Source organism: Cherax quadricarinatus, chromosome 95, assembly GCF_038502225.1.
Source record: "Cherax quadricarinatus isolate ZL_2023a chromosome 95, ASM3850222v1, whole genome shotgun sequence".
In the NCBI taxonomy this organism is placed as follows: Eukaryota; Metazoa; Arthropoda; class Malacostraca; order Decapoda; family Parastacidae; genus Cherax; species Cherax quadricarinatus.
In genome coordinates, this window is record NC_091386.1 from 104,805 (window position 1) to 122,702 (window position 17,898).

At 44.2% G+C, this 17,898-nt stretch overlaps 1 protein-coding gene across 2 annotated transcripts in view; it reads right to left on the reverse strand.

Moving 5' to 3' along the window:
* The window catches only part of LOC128703912 (probable serine/threonine-protein kinase dyrk2), a 30,093-nt gene extending 12,441 nt beyond the window's left edge, over positions 1-17,652 (reverse strand). For both annotated transcript variants that reach the window (XM_070104812.1, XM_070104811.1), the window contains exons 1-3: positions 17,495-17,652; positions 16,634-16,748; positions 3,115-3,307 (exon numbers count right to left, since the gene is read on the reverse strand). In XM_070104812.1, coding sequence (XP_069960913.1) covers positions 3,115-3,307; positions 16,634-16,748; positions 17,495-17,520 — 334 coding nt within the window. In that variant the 5' untranslated portion in view covers positions 17,521-17,652. The remainder of the gene's footprint in view (positions 1-3,114; positions 3,308-16,633; positions 16,749-17,494) is intronic.
* Between the last annotated feature and the right edge of the window lie 246 nt (positions 17,653-17,898).

Consider the following 17,898-nt stretch of genomic DNA (forward strand, 5'->3'; position numbering starts at 1 on the left):
TGGACCCAAGGAAAGCTAGTGCAAGCCCTTTGGTAAATAAAGTGAGTGACAGGGATGTGGAAGAGTTGGAGGACCACAGGGAAGAGCTAACTATTGACGAACTGCAAGAGCTTCAACTGGAACAGCATCAGACCACAGCCGAGGAACTTGCTTCAGAGGAGGAGGAAGAGCGAGTGGATGAGGTGCCTTCTTCAGTGATTAAGGACATGTGCAGAATGTGGAATGAGTTGCAAAGTTTTATTAAAAAGTATCACCCTGACCAAGCTGAAACAAGCCATATCTGCAACACGTACAATGACAGTGTTGTGTCCCACTTCAGGGAAATCTTAAAGGAACGCCAGAAAAAGACCTCTGGACAGATATTTTGTGCAACAGGGGTCCAGTGATTCAAGTTGTTCCCAGTGGCATTAAAAGAAGGGAAGTAACCCCAGATAAGGACTTGCTACCTAAAGTCCTAATGGAAGGAGATTCTCCTTCCAAACAATAGTGTACATCCTCCTATCCGCTCCTCCCGTCGTCCATCCACCCAGAAGTCTTCAGTAAAGGTAAGTAATATTTTTTTAAATGCCCCCGCATGACGATTACCTCCGAATGCAACCAATTATGCAAGTGTATTTATGTAAGTGCGTTTGTACGTGTATGTTTGGGGGTCTGAAATGGACTAATCTACTTCACAATATTCCTTATGGGAATAAATTCGGTCAGTACTGGCACCTGAACATACTTATGGAGTGAAAAAATATCGTTAACCGGGGGTCCACTGTACTTTATTTCCGATTTTCATTATGTAAATCTTTACTTAATTTAAAAAAAAAAAAATTTTATTTTAATATTTTTGGGTGTCTGGAACGGATTAATTTTATTTCCATTATTTCTTATGGGGAAAACTGTCGAGTTTCTTGAATTTCGACCTTCGGCGGGTTCTCTGGAACGGATTAATCACGAAACTCGGGGGTCCACTGTACAGTGGACCCCGCATAGCGAACGCCTTGCATAGTGAACAATCCGCATAGCGAACGCTTTGTTCGCTGAAATTTTGCCCCGCATAGTAGACAAAAACCCGCTCAGCGAACTTCGTCCGAGACGCGTCCAATGTGGGCCCTCAGCCAGCCTCACATGTGCCGCCCGTCCCATTGTTTACCAGCTAGCCTCCGCGGTAACATTCAAGCATACACTCGGAATATTTCGTATTATTACAGTGTTTTCGGTGCTGTTTCTGGAAAATAAGTGACCATGGGCCCCAAGAAAGCTTCTAGTGCCAACCCTGTGGTAAAAAGGGTGAGAATTAGTATGGAAATTAAGAAAGATTTTGAAGGGTTTGGGGCTAACCCTGAGAAGCCTATGCCAGTTGTGGAATCCATTGTGCCTACTTCAAAAATTAAGGAAATGTGTGCACAGTGGGTTGAACTGCAAACCTTTATGGATGAAAATCACCCTGACACAGCTGTTGCAAGCCGTGCTGGTGACTATTTCAATGACAATGTTATGGCCCATTTTAGGAAAGTCTTGAAGGAACGGGAGGTACAGAGCTCTATGGACAGATTTGTTGTGCGACAGAGGTCCAGTGACTCAAGCTGGTCCTAGTGGCATTAAAAGAAGAAGGGAAGTAACCCCAGAAAAGGACTTGCTACCTCAAGTCCTAATGGAAGGGGATTCCCCTTCTAAACAGTAAGAAGATAATGCTCTCCCCTCCTCCCATCCCATCAATCATCACCAGATCTTCAATAAAAGTAAGTGTCATGTAATTGTGCATGCCTTTTTCAGTTTGTGTGTACTAAAATTAACATTTTTTTGTGGTAAAAAAATTTTTTTTTCATACTTTTGGGTGTCTTGCACGGATTAATTTTATTTCCATTATTTCTTATGGGGAAAATTAATTCGCATAGCGAACATTTCGCATAACGACCAGCCCTCTTGCATGGATTAAGTTCGCTATGCGGGGGTCCACTGTATATTGAAAAGCAGTTTTAATATCAGTTTGTAGTGTAGAATTGTTTTATGAGAGGTACCAAGAAGAGCATTTATTATTATAATCAAGAGGGAGCGCTAAACCTATAGGATTATGCAGCACCTGTTGGGGAAGGGACGTCGAAGGTATTCAGGCTTAATTCTGGGAACTGGAGCCGATGTAATTTCCTAGATCAAGAGCCCCTCACTAACATCAAGGAACACCAAGAGCAGTTGCAGCCTTGCCACCCGGCTCCTGCCAGCCCCCCCCCAGGACTCCTGCCAGCCCCCCCAGGCTCCTGTCAGCCCCCCCCGGGCTCCTGCCAGCCCCCCCCCCGGGCTCCTGCCAGCCCCCCCCCCGGGCTCCTGCCAGCCCACCCCCCCCGGACTCCTGCCAGCCCCACCCCCAGACTCCTGCCAACCCCCCCCCCCCCAGACTCCTGCCAACCCCCCCCCGGACTCCTGCCAACCCCCCCCCCGGACTCCTGCCAACCCCCCCCCCCCCGGACTCCTGCCAACCCCCCCCGGACTCCTGCCAAACCCCCCCCCCCCCGGACTCCTGCCAGCCCCCCCCCCCCCCGGACTCCTGCTTATATCCATCACTGTATATAATTTGAGATACGTATATTATTATATTAAAGAAATTTCTTGAGCATTTGACATAAGTCGAGATGGTCTTTAAGATGCGAGATTAAGTGAATGTAACTTCAATGGAAGGATCAAATACTTTTGTCTATAGAGTTTATGCAAGTTATGAAACTAAATATAAAAGATTAAACAAATCTGAGATCTGCGTCTGAATGGTTGTGGAAAATTACTTAAATTTAGTTTTTAAAGAATCTTCCATTATAATTTGACGATGAGGAAATTATTTTTAGTTGAAGTTTGTGATTACGACTATTTATAAATTATTATAATCAAGGGGGAAGCGCTAAACCCGGAGGATTATACAGCGCCTGGGGGGGGGATGTGGAAGGCATTCAGGCTTAATTCGGGGAACTGGAGCACAGATCCAATTCCCTAAATCAAGAGCCCCTCACCAGCATCAAGGAACCTTCCTTGAGGGGCGACAATTTATAAAAATTGTCCAATATTTCTGAAAAAAAATCTGTGCAACTCAAAGAAAACATTTAAGAGTTAGGTAAATTTATTTTTACCAGGACTGACCTTGTATTGCATGGTCAGAGCCGCTACTGCTGCTGCTCCAGCGTATTTCCATGTACTTGTAGCAGTAGACATCTTCCTCAGTAACAGCAGACTCTGGGGTTGTATTATTGCATTTTGAGGCGTCCATATCAGCCGGTGTCAGCCTCAGTACTGACACACCTGAGATATTCTTCCTCTCCATCATCACAGTCACCTGTGTCAACATCTAATAGTATTATAAACCGTCATAAACTATGTTATAAGTTAGCCAGACAGGGTAGCGACTGCTGTCACGAGGGTAAACTAATCTAAAAGCTAGTAATGCAGATTACCTCAGCAAGATCACTGCTCTAGATTATTATAAAAAAAGCGCTAAATCACAAGGGCTATACAGCATCACTGCTCTAGAACAAACTAGACACACTGGAACAAAGCAACACCCACACCCAGTCCCTAGACACCATTAACACTAAGACCAAGTCGCCCTCCTTACTACCAACATTATAGAGGAAACATCAAGAGTGGACCAACAACTTGCCAATGTGGTACACTCTGTAATCATTATTTAACTACATGTAAACCACACAACCAAATACTGTAAATTCAACATTGTAATCCTTATAGAGAAGGAACTTTAAATTGAATTGAATGTCATAACCAACTTCCAAGACCATAATGACCACCAACAGCTATCTGACGCTGTTGTAGTTAACAGCAAACATCTCCCACCCACAGTCACCCAAGAGACCTGCATGGAGACCACCCTACAGCTTATCAAGGACCACCTTCATGGAGACCACCCTACAGCTTATCAAGGACCACCTTCATGGAGACCACCCTACAGCTTATCAAGGACCACCTTCATGGAGACCACCCTACAGCTTATCAAGGACCACCTTCATGGAGACCACCCTACAGCTTATCAAGGACCACCTTCATGGAGACCACCCTACAGCTTATCAAGGACCACCTTCATGGAGACCACCCTACAGCTTATCAAGGACCACCTTCATGGAGACTACCCTACAGCTTATCAAGGACCACCTTCATGGAGACCACCCTACAACTTATCAAGGACCACCTTCACCTTGACATACGTAGTGATGACCTAAAGGATTACAAACTGATGGACTACCAAGCGGGTAAAAGAGTGCTGCTAAAATTCCAAACTAGCCTACAAAGAAAACATACTAAAAACTTCCATTTCTATGAAAACTGATGTTTACGTCAATGATGCCTTACCAAAACAAGACAAAACCTCCTTTATCGGCTAAGAAAATTACGCTAAGCCCAAAAAAATCCACCAGTGCTTTGTGAGGGACGGAAAAATCGCAGTTAGGAAACAGCCCACTGGGAAGAGATACATCATCTCTACAGAACATGACCTTAAAACATTCCTAAGTGAGGCTGGACTAAATCAAAGTGCAGATAATACCCATAGTCCACCGTTAGTGTTATATTGTCATAAATTTGTGCCCCCCTAAAATTCTAATACCCCAACTACTTTTAATTATCATTGTTGTATTCAACGACCATTCTACCTCAGTCTTAATTGTGATTAATATCTACAGAATCTATCTCCTTTTTTTACATCTTACCACATCAGAGTGGCCTGGTGGCTACAGCTCCCGCTTCACACACAGAGGGCCCGGGTTCGATTCCCGGCGGGTGGAAACATTCGACACGTTTCCTTGCACCTGTTGTCCTGTTCACCTAGCAGCAAATAGGTACCTGGGTGTTAGTCGACTGGTGTGGGTGGCATCCTGGGGGACAAGATTAGGGACCCCAATGGAAATAAGTTACAGTCCTCGATGACGCACTTTCTTGGGTTATCCTGGGTGGCTAACCCTCCAGGGTTAAAAATCCGAACGAAATCTTATCTTATCACTGTTCTATCTTATTTTAAACTAACCATAACTTGTCCTCAATAATTCTACCTCTGTAAATACCTTTAACTTGTCATGATTGTGACCAGACCTACCTGGAGTTCATTACCTTTGCAAATTGTGAGTTCATTACCTTTGCAAATTGTGAGTTCATTACCTTTGCAAATTGTGAGTTCATTACCTTTGCAAATTGTGAGTTCATTACCTTTGCAAATTGTGAGTTCATTACCTTTGCAAATTGTGAGTTCATTACCTTTGCAAATTGTGAGTTCATTACCTTTGCAAATTGTGAGTTCATTACCTTTGCAAATTGTGAGTTCATTACCTTTGCAAATTGTGAGTTCATTACCTTTGCAAATTGTGAGTTCATTACCTTTGCAAATTGTGAGTTCATTACCTTTGCAAATTGTGAGTTCATTACCTTTGCAAATTGTGAGTTCATTACCTTTGCAAATTGTGAGTTCATTACCTTTGCAAATTGTGAGTTCATTACCTTTGCAAATTGTGAGTTCATTACCTTTGCAAATTGTGAGTTCATTACCTTTGCAAATTGTGAGTTCATTACCTTTGCAAATTGTGAGTTCATTACCTTTGCAAATTGTGAGTTCATTACCTTTGCAAATTGTGAGTTCATTACCTTTGCAAATTGTGAGTTCATTACCTTTGCAAATTGTGAGTTCATTACCTTTGCAAATTGTGAGTTCATTACCTCTAACTTGCTCAGCTATCAAAACTTTGGAGTCCAGTCCCTGGACCCATTATGTACCTCTAATCTTTTGACTACCGCCCACAGGATGGGTATGGGGTGCATAATAAACACATTAAACTAAGAAATACTCAATTGCCCAATTTTATTCTATAATCCCTATTACTGCCCAATTTTACTTTAAACTATATTGACCAAACTTATTGTAAACTTTTTTTATTGCCCATTTTTATTCTATACTTTTTTAAACTAGTATTTTCAACTATAACTTATATTATCCTGTCTACCATCTTACTAGCATATTATAACCAAGACATTGCCATTTTTATTTTTATTATTTTTTTTTTATTATTCTTTTGCTACCTTAACTTGTGTATTTTATCCTGTCAATTTAAATCTAGTTGTACTCTAGTTCTTGTAAACTTATATAAGACCTTAGTGTAATTACAATTGAGAGTCTTGTGCCTTTTTTATCATTAAACTCGGTTGCTTATACCACATCGACACCATGCCTAACCATTCTAGGGTAGGGTAGGTGCCCGAGTCCGAGCTTTTAGCTCATAAGACTGTCATTCCCACTTGCTCCTTTGGGGCGGGGATGACAGACCAGAGAGGCCTGGCTTGTGGCTAGGCCTGGGGACAGTTGGTCCCAAAGATGAGGAGGTACTTGTGCCTCCTCCCATGGGAGACCTAGGTGTCATACTCCCTAAAGAGGGAGCCAAGGCCGGGCCACCACTTGGAAAAGGCCCGGGCCGGGAGAATACCGGCGAATCTTTAATAATAATAATGATCATACCAAATTCCATACCAAACAGACATCACAAAAGTCATTATATTAGACCTTAGTGCAATTACAAGCGAGTCTTGTGCTATTTTTAATTTGTATTTTTATATTACTAGTTTATACCTAGTTGTACTTTAGTTCATTCCAGCACAACACCAACTTCATTATGTGTAGTAGTGACTATACTCGGACCAAAATACTCTAGCTATATACTTGTCCAAACTTCCTACCACTACAGATATCAGTACTAGAACTCAACACACAACTCAGGATATAAATAACCATAATTTAAACCTAGAAGATGATTGATCACGTTGACCCTGATCTAAACCTACAATCTGACACCCAATCAAAACCTATTGGAAAGTAACTGCCTTTATTACACAGCATCACAAGCCACCACTATCCTAAACAATGCTAAAAGTCTATCAGTACTTAACTACAACATCAGGTCCTTAAGCAAACACTATGATGACCTCCTAGCACTCCTTGAATCACTAAAGACACCCTTCTCCTGCATTATTCTTACTGAGACCTGGCTTAAGCAGGACAATAGATATCTACCCTCTACCAGGATACACAGCAATTCACAACTGCAGACCAAACCAAGTTGGGGGTGGTATTGCAATCTATTACTCTAACCAATTATCTTGTATTAGCACCACTTGCTTTAGTGATGAATATGGGGAATACATTTTTGCTAATTTTACTGTAAAAAAAGTTAAGACGCCTATAATCTGTGCCATTTACCGGATACCCCACACAAACATCCCAAATTTCAGTGAGAAATTAAAGTTACTAATAACAAGCAGACAAATGAATAAGCACCACCTTCTCTTAGCTGGAGACTTCAACATCAACCTTGGCATACTAGATGATCAGCCTGTAACTGATTTCATCAACATGAACACGCTTCTCATACCAACAATGACTAAACCAACCAGGTTCACTGAGACAAGTGCAACCATAATAGACCACATATGGACCAATATACTAGCCACCCTTTTTTTTTTTTTTTTTTATTCGCCGGTATTCTCCCGGCCCGGGTCTTTTCCAAGTAGTGGTGACCCGGCCTTGGCTCCCTATCTGGGGAGTGTCTCGAGACTTAAGTCTCCCATGGGAGGAGGTACAAGTACCCCCTCATCTTTGGGACCAACTGTCCCCAGGCCTAACCACATTCCCCGCCCTCACGGGGCTCGTAGGGAGAAGCTAGGCCTCTGGTCTGCCGTCTGCCGTCTGCCGTCTGCCCCGCCCCAAAGGGGCTCGTGGGGATGGCAGTCTTGTGAGCTGCAGGTGATAGCAAGCTCAGGCCTTTTTTGGCCACCCTTAAATCAGGGATAATCACAGATAGCACTACAGACCACTACCCTACCTTCCTCTTGAATACAACAAAGTTTCATTTAGACTCCATGATGAGGCCTCAATAAGGAAGCTCACAGCTGACCTAGAGACTGTTGACTGGCCTACAGAATTCTCCAAGGCCAATGGTATTGATGACTGGACAGACATTTTTCTTAAATTACTTAGACTATACAACAAACATTGTCCTATAAAAACGAAACATCACAAACGGCTTGGTTGCCCATGGTTAACCACCATTCTGAAATTCATTGATAAACACCAATATGAAAAGCAATATAGACAGGGCTTAATACAGATATTCTTAAACACTATTCATCAGTTCTCACCAAAGTAATAAAGAAAGCCAAACAACTATACTACTCCAGTAGATTCACAGACACAAGAGATATAAAAAAGACCTGGAAAACACTCAGATTCTAGGGACCCACAAACTGAAAAAACCAAGAATATTGTCCTAACTAAACCTAATTAAACACCACTGCATCCCACTGACACAGCTAACAAGATAAATGCCTTCTTCTCAACCATAGGATCTAATCTTGCCAATAAAATCCCACGTACCAATGCCCATGCCGGGGACTACCTAGATGGGAATTTCCCAAATTCTTTCTATCTTGCACCTACTGAGCCCATGGAAGTCACCGAGATTATAAAGTCACTTAAAAATAACTCTGGGAATCTGTCATGTCCCACCATTATTGTACAAGCGAGCGGCCAATGTTCTTTCGCATGCTATTTCACTACTTTTTAACAAGTCACTAGAAACTAGCACATTCCCGAAACTACTCAAGATGGCAAGGGTTACACCAATACATAAAGGTGGTGACCCTACAGACAAACAACTATAGGCCAATATCAAACTTACCATTGCTATCCAAAATCTGAGAAACTCGTGCACAGGAGACTATTCATTTATAACTGCACAAAACATACTAAACCCCTGCCAATTTGGATTCAGGAAAAATAAAAGCACTAATGATGCAATCATAAAAATGCTAGATCTGCTTTACACAGCATTGGAAAACAAGGAATATCCACTAGGAATTTTTATTGACCTAAGAAAAGCTTTTGACACAGTAGACCACGGCATACTACTCCACAAACTTTACCATTACAGTATAAGAGGCCATGCACTTGCATATTTCAAATCTTACCTTACTAATAGGTATCAGTATGTCACCATTAAAGACACAGCATCAGCAACACGGCCACTTGATACTATGGGGTGCATAATAAACATATTAAACTAAACTAAAACACTTGATACTGGAGTTCCGCAGGGAAATGTCCTTGGTCCCCTGCTCTTCCTCGTATACATCAATGATCTTCCAAACATATCCCAACACCTGAAACCCATTCTCTTTGCTGACGACACGACTTGTGTCATCTCACCCTAATCTTGCCACCCTCAACACCATTGTTAACGAGGAGCTGATCAAAATATCGACTTGCATGACAGCCAATAAACTTATGCTTAACACTGACAAAACCTACTATATTATGTTTGGTAGCAGAGCAGGAGTTGCGCAAATTAACATTAAGATTGACAACACTCCAATTACCAGGCATAATGAGGGCAAATTCCTAGACAACCTGAATTTCAGCACCCATATCCAACACATACCCAAAAAAGTATCCAAAACGGTTGGGATCCTCTCCAAGATATGATACTGCGTGCCGCAAAATGCCCTTCTCGCACTATACCACTCATTTATCTATACCTCACCTATGCTATTTGTGCTTGGGGATCAACTGCAGCAACACACCTAAAGCCAATAATAATCCAACAAAAAGCCACAGTAAGAATAATCACTAAATCCCATCCCTGGCAACACCTCCCCCCACTCTTCATAGATCTAAACTTACTCCCTGTTCAATACATCCACACTTACTACTGTGCAGTCTACATCTACAGGACCTTAAATTCCAATATTAACCTTGACCTAAAACGCTTTCTTGACAGTTGTGACAGAACCCACAGGCATAACACCAGACACAAACATCTCCATGACATTCCCTGTGTCCGACTAAACCTTTACAAAAATTCAATGCATGTCAAAGGCCCTAAAATCTGGAACACCCTACCTGAGAACTCTAGAACTGCACACACATTCATCACCTTCAAAACTACCGTTAGAAAACATCTTATCTCCCTGATACACCACGTCAACTAGCAACACGAATACCACCTGGTGATCCACACTTACACTCACTTACCCATTTGACCATAAACAGAAATATTAATCTCAATCTTAAAATAATGAATCCAAACTAGTCATAAGTTGGCCTGTGATACTCCAATACTGAAACTATGTACTGTGCCAAAACAAAAGCATTCACATTGCTAAACTCACAAACTAGTGTTTAGTCACTTAAACATAATACCAACTTACCTCATAATTTGTAATATTTTAGAATTAAGAATTTTTTTTTATATTTAAAACCAATACAGCATTACATATATAAACAAACATTAAAGAAAACATCTGAAATCACAAAACCTGAAACTTTTTCTGTTACATTAACCCCTATACTAAATCGGAAAAAGAATACGTCTTAACACTCGCTACAACCTGCATGTAGACCACCACAGTGAAAACACACCAATATACATGTTATAATGAAACAGTTCTTGTAATTTTAATTCATTACTACTTTACAACAACCTTTTGTGATCTAGCCAAGAACTTGCATCAAGAAACTACACTTAACAGCAACACAATACCAGGTTTATAACCTATTATATAAACGTGAAATGAAAACAAGCCATCATATATAAAGATTTATCACAAAACTATCACACCTACCACATATACATACAAACCAAAAATAAAAACACGTCATGACTCGGGGGGGGGGGGGAGGAAATTACTCGAGAATTGTGTCCAAGACCAAAATATGCGTCCAAAATACAAACAAAAACCTTCGATTACACCTAACATTCATGAAATAACATCTAACATTCATATCGAGACCATGGGCTCCACATCTACACGTGGCATAAAAAACTAAGATTACCAATAGTGACGTTATAAGCTTCTCTTGTCCCCCCCCCACATGCATACCGCTTTACCATAATAAAAGCACAATATATACTGATGCTACAACACATGGCAAACCTCATACCCAATACTCTCTCAACCTACACACCATAAAACACCATGTCTCTAACATATAAGAGGTGTTCCAGCATACTCGCACTAGTCGCCCTCCCCCCCCTGGGGAGACCAGCCCACCACATCCCGACCCCCTCCCCTCCTACATCCCCAAGAGAATTCCCACCACGATAGCTTACAGGGAAGTCCCTCTCCCACCTTATCCCATAAAGAACCAGATTCCGACAGCGTACGATAAAATGTTGCCGCCAATACTCTTACACACCCCCCCCTCCACCTGACCCCTCATTGCCCACGACAAAATCCACAATAAGGTAACCAAGTGCCCGCTGCACAGGGATTCCCACCCCTCCCACATCCAAACTTAGAGCCCACAAGACTGAAATACCCCCTCCCACCCATTGTACCACTCTCCCCATCCACTCCTGCACATCCCCCAATCGTTCACAGAAATAGACTGCATGAAAGGCTGTATCCTCACCCCCACAAGCCCCAGACGCCCTCCTCACAAATCCTCCTGTCTCGAACAACCGCACCTGATGGCAGAATACCATGCAAGAACCGGAACATCACCTCCCGCTCCCGCGGCCGGATGCATAGCCTACACAACCTATCCCAAATATCCCCCCATGCATACATTGGATACACTCCTTCCACAGTCGCCACTTCCCTTTCCCCCACCACTTTCTCTAAAACCACCACCCTCATGTGTGTCATATCCCTAACATACAAGAGCACCCGCAACATGTCCTCGCACACGCAAATCCTTCCCTCCCCACCATCTTCTGACATCCTCATACAAAAGGTGCAACCCACCACCTTTACACCCCCCCCCCCACTCGGAGAAACCCCCTTTTTACATATACTCATAATCCTACTTTAAATTAATTAACCCCAGCCTGCCTCTGTGCACTGGGAGAGTTACAACCCCTCTCCATAAGCAATCACATTCTAACCCCCAAATAAACCTAAAGACTCCTCAATAATGCCGCAATATCTGATTGCAACAAAGGGTACATAGTGACTATATGCCAAATTTTACTATATAGTAAGATGTTTACTACAATAACCCTCTGATGAAGTGTTAAATGTCCTGGCCGCAACCCATCCAACTGTATATTCACCCTTTCCACGACACTCCCAGAATTAACCATCCTAGCTTGCTGTACATCCTGCGTATGCTCAATCCCACAAATCTTAACCCGATTCACAACACCCCACCTCCCGCTATCCTCCCCCCCCACCTCCTCCCAATCCCCAACCCCATAAACTTAGATTTCTCTACATTCACCCTCATACAAGTCACCTCTCCAAACAGGTCCACAATCTTCCCCACCCCTCCTAAACCTTCCCCCTCCCGCACAAGAATAGTCGTGTCATCTACATAACCGACAATTCCCGGCACGCCTGGCCCCACCCACCCGTCGCTCCCCCTCACACATACCTCCACTGCTCTATAAAACGGATCCTGCAAACATGCAAAAAGTAGTTGGGATAAAGGACATCCCTGCCGCAGACCTCTACCCATAGGGATCCACTCCCCCACCCTTCTATTCACCTGCACCCGAACACCCACTATGATACAACGTTTGTATCCTCACAATCTCATCCCCAAACCCTTGTCTCCTCAGTATCCACCACAACGCATCTCTCGACACTAATATATGCAGCCCTCCAATCTAAGGCCAATACCCCCCCTCCATTCCTTGCACACACTCCACAAACCCCCGAATCACCCCGTGCCCCTCATACATGGTCCTTCCCGGCACCCCATACTGGCCTGCTGCCGCCACCCTATTGATCACACACTTCAACCTATTCCCCAATATTTTAGCAAATAACTTATAATCCGCACACAGTAAAGAAATAACCCTATAGTCCTTCACCGTGTGCAGACTGGCCACCTTCGGGACCAAGACTACCACTGCAGTTGCTTGCAAAAACCCCAGCTCACCTGTGTTTTTCATCGCGTTCAGCAACCTCACCAAGAACTCCTTAAGCATGTCCCAATTTTTTAAGTAACTCACAGGGCAGACCGTCTATTCCTGGGGATTTACCTCTACTCATTCCCGATAATGCCCGCCACACCTCCCCTTCGTCAATGTCCCCACCCAGCACCATACGGTCCCCCCCTGCTCAGTACATTGACCACATGCTCTCCCAACTGCTCTAACACCCTCCCCCATGCACTCCACCACTCCTCAAAGAAGTCCCAAACCATTCATCCACATAACCCATCCCTGCTGTCGTACAAAGCACCTGTACCCACACGAAAATCTCCAACCTCCTCCTGCACTAACAAACATTCCATCTCTGTAGCCTCTATGTTTCTGCTGCCCCCGCAGAACGCATGCCGATGGCCTGTCGCTCCACGAAACTTCCTCTAACCCACCCTTAACCCGCACTGCATCAAACTTCTGATTCTGCAATTCCCTGATGCGTTGCTTCAGCCTCTCTATTTCCTCCACAGGATAACCCCTGCCCCCCACCCCTCCCATAATCCCTCAACTGCTCCTCTAAATATCTTATAAGCCCAAAAGTCATTTGAGCCTCCCCCTTGCCCTGTCTAACATAATATGCCCTAATTCTCCCCTTTGCCACTCCATCCCACCATGCCAACATATCCCCAACAGCTTCCCCTCCCAACCACAACTCTCTCCACAATTGCGCAAACCCCTCCCTCCTCCCTCCCCCCTCCATCTTCAAGGAGCTGAACATTCAATTTCCAAAAACTCCTATGCCTCTTAGGCAACCCGTCCCACCCTACTTCAACAATTACCGCTCAATGATCTGAATATGCTACGTCCACCACATCCTTTCCACCCTTGCAGTCTTATGTACAAACGGTCCAGACGAGCAGCATACCCTCATCGTACAAACGTGTGCTGCACCTCTCATGCCTCACCTGTAGCTACATCCCACAACCCCACCCCTCTCAAAAGATCCCCTAACACTACAGTGAAACCCCGCACCTCTAGGCTCCACATCTTTCCTTCTCACCACACAATTCCAGTCACCCCCCCACAACCGCCATGGGGGGAAGCGACCAGAAGTGGTACACTAACATATCCCTCACAAAGGCAGTCTTGACACGACCATCTCCCTCTGCAGGCCCATAGACACTAGCACGACCCTCCCCCCCATCCACAGCCCATCCACTCGCACGACCCGTCCTTCCTCCCCTACCTCACTACGATACACAACAAATGGGCTGGTTTTGCAAAAAGATGGCAACCCCCCCCTTTCAATCGAGGTGAATGTGCAACAAACGCCTGAAATCCATCCAGTACCAACTCACACCCGGCTTTATAATTGTGTTCTTGCACAAAAGCCACATCCACTCCATACCTTTGTAGAAAACCCACAAACCACATGCACTTCACTGTCTCGCAACCCATTTACATTTACTGAAACACACTAAGCCATCTATACCTTGTGCCCTGTTGGCACTGATCCGCTTTTAGATGCCTGCAGGTGTTTACCACCATGTACATGACCAGACGCCAGAGGTCCTCCAGTGTCCACCGCCGGACCCCTTGGCCCCTTAGGGCCACCTCTGCCCACACCTTGCCAGGCCTCTGCTCCGGGGTGAGGACATCATCAGTCTGACAATGCCGCTGCTCGTTTGCACGATCCTCCCACTGCCTCCATAGCTACCTCCAGAAGGCCTTCGTTGTGCACCACCACCTCTACAGTGATGACATCCATCCCAGCAGCCTGTTTCTCAACCAGCTCCTCCACATCCTGGGACTGTACACAAGACACATTCCCAAGGGATAATTCAATCCCCTCCTCTTCTACCTCTCCCGGTGTGTCCAACAATCCCTTCAGCACATTTGCTAATGTGTTGTCCACTCTCCTCCACGACCATCCTGCCCTCCACGCCCAGCATGACTGGGCCAATGGAGGAAGGATCTCCAGGTAGTCATACAAGACTCCTCAATCAGCTCCTCTCACTCCACCTCTTCACTCCACAATGACGACTTTGGACGTGCACCCAACTCAGGCACAAGAGTCACCTCCTGGACGGTCTCTTCCATTGGCGGCCGCCCTACGTCCTCCTTCCACTGTTGGCAACCACATTGTGCTGCAATGTGATCGTACTCTCCACAAAGACAAGTGCGGTGTTGCCCAGCATAGGACACCATCTCTTGCATACGAAATTCATGCAACACTACAGACGACAGTATGGGATGTTTCAAAGACATTTTCAGCGAGAAGGTACCTTCAAGGAGGCCAGCATATGCGCCCTCCATCCACTTTCCGACGGCCGCCACATGTACAGTCCCATACCTGCCGAATACCTGCTGTAAGTCAGTCTCATCAGCTTCAAAAGGTAAGTTTTGTACCTTAACCCATGTGTAGTAACGTGAAAAATCGATGAGTCTCACTGACTGCCGGGTTGACAACCACACAACGGTCTTGATATTTGTTGACTAACTGCTCTTAGACACTCGTTCTTAGCTTAACAAAGACCCTATAGGCTCCATTAAGTGCCACTCCATAAAGTTCATCAGCTACACCATAAGTCTCCTTGATGATGGCTGGTAGGATAACTGAAGCTGTTTGGGCCGTCACAGCCCCACACACCAGCTGTATACAGACAATGTTGATCTGCCTTCGTGTTTGTTCCGCCATATCGAGAAAATCTCGGCTCGTCTCAACGGCCAGCAGAGGGCAGTGTAACACGTCCGCTCACTACAGAGGTCGAGCGACGAATGAATTAAGAATTAAACTAAGTCTGCCCAAAATGCCTAGCCATGCTAGGTGTTCTAATGGTACACTAATTATTTTACTACATGTAAACCACACAATAACCAAATTCTGTATACTCAGCATTGTAAGCCTTATAGAGAATAAACTTTGAATTGAATCTTGGTCTAGTAGCAGCTTAACTTGACAGGTAAAACCCAAGTACAGGATCTAAACCACTAACAAGCAGGATAAAAATTAACTGGCCATGCTGAGATACTCATTGTTTAAAACTTGTTACACTGAGTATCATACCCGGTAAACCCAGTGGCAGCCCTACATTTTTTAAGGCCCTGACTCATGATCTGTTATAGGGGATGGGGCAGTGCTGTATAGCCCTTGTGGTTTAGCGCTTCTTTTTTATTATAATATAGGGGATGGGGGGGCCTTCACAACCCTTAATTCTTCAGCTGTGTAGATGAAAGTCACTTCTGGGGCCCCTTTGGGATTAGGGGCCCTGAAGCTTAGGTTCCATTAATTTCATAGGAGAACCTGCCCTGGTAAACTACACCACGAGCAGACACGAGGGGGGGGGGGGAATTAAATCCTGATCAGCAGCTCCCATGCCTCTCCCATACTCCATAAACATGGAATTGTCCCCATATATTAACCATAATTTTTAAAGGGCCAGTGGAAGGCCTCTGTCAGATGACCAGAAGCTCCAGCTGCGGGTCATCATGACAGACCGACATCAGGAAGAACAGGTTGAATAAAAGGGTGTGTATATAGTTGGCAGTGAGGGAAAGAGGGTTGGAGGGGGTATACAAGTGGGGAGTTTTTATATCTAAGAACTCCCCACTTATATACCCCCTCCAACCCTCTATCTGTCAGCTATATACGCACTCTTATTCAACCTGTTCCTCCAGTCATTTTTAAATACTAAAATATTTTTTAGTATCCCGAGGTTCCTAAAACATCCCCGGATCGTACTTGCCTTCAGTTTTCTTGTATATTGTGGTAAGTGTAGTGTAGTTCCTCCAGTAACATCGCCCATTATCAGGTCACGAGGGGACTTGCATATCTCCCCTTCAACACCACACACGAGCCACCTAAAAAAAATTTTTATACTTTATTTCTGTAAATTACCAATTTAGATTACCCTCTGACTGCCACATCCAACCCACTTCCATTATTATAATCATAACTGAGCACTAAACAAATGGATCAGCGTTGATCCATGCAATGACCTTCCTACCTACAGTACTCAAGTCCGGCCAACCGTTGTACCTGAATACCTTAGTTCATCTCAACTTCTCCAGCTTGATAATTACACATTTCTTTACATTTTGTATCAGCAGAAATATTGCAGATTTCTGACTCGTTATTTGGTTTGTCATTGTCTATATACTGACAACTGAACTGTGCCACTTGACAACCTTCACGCTTGTTTGACCAACACGAGTGATAAACTGTCACTTAAGTGTATTTAACTTACATCAATGATCATTGTCTGACAGTCATGCAAAAAGTCACAGTTAAGTCATGAAATATTGACTAGTACAACCTTAGCTTTCAGTTCAGCTAAACATCTGCATATAACACCTAAATGTATTTAGGACTAGTTTCTAGTGGTTATAATCATGACCATATTTTTTTTTTAAGTGATGGAGTGGTAAGCCAGTGGAAGGTATCTGTCAATGACCTAAAGCTCCAGCTGTGGGTCATCATACAACTAAAGACCCGCGTCAATAAACATTCGTTGTGTTTCCTGACAAACTTGACTTAACTGTATTTAGAAAGTACTCGTGTTGAGCCAAGGAAGTGGAAGTTAAGTTAACTGATGAAGGAAACTTACAATAGTAGAGAGATGAGAGTGACCATGTTGACCCTACTGATGTTTATGATGGAGTGAGCGTTGCTTGTTCTTGACCCCTCAACCTGTCTCACACATACTACCTGCCTTCCTATTGGCTGCTTTCCTCCCTCCCTCCTCGCTCACTGGCTGTTCTTCCTCTGACTGACTGCTGCTTCCTCCCTCTATAATGATTGGATGTTGTTCCTTCCCTTGTTTCCCAATGGTTGTTACTCCCTGCCTCGTCACTGATTAGCTGTTGCTGTCCCTCGTCGCGGACTGGTTGCTGTCCCTCGTCGCTGACTGGCTGCTGTCCCTCGTCGCTGACTGGCTGCTGTCCCTTGTCGCTGACTGGCTACTGTCCCTCGTCGCTGACTGGCTGCTGTCCCTCGTCGATGACTGGCTGC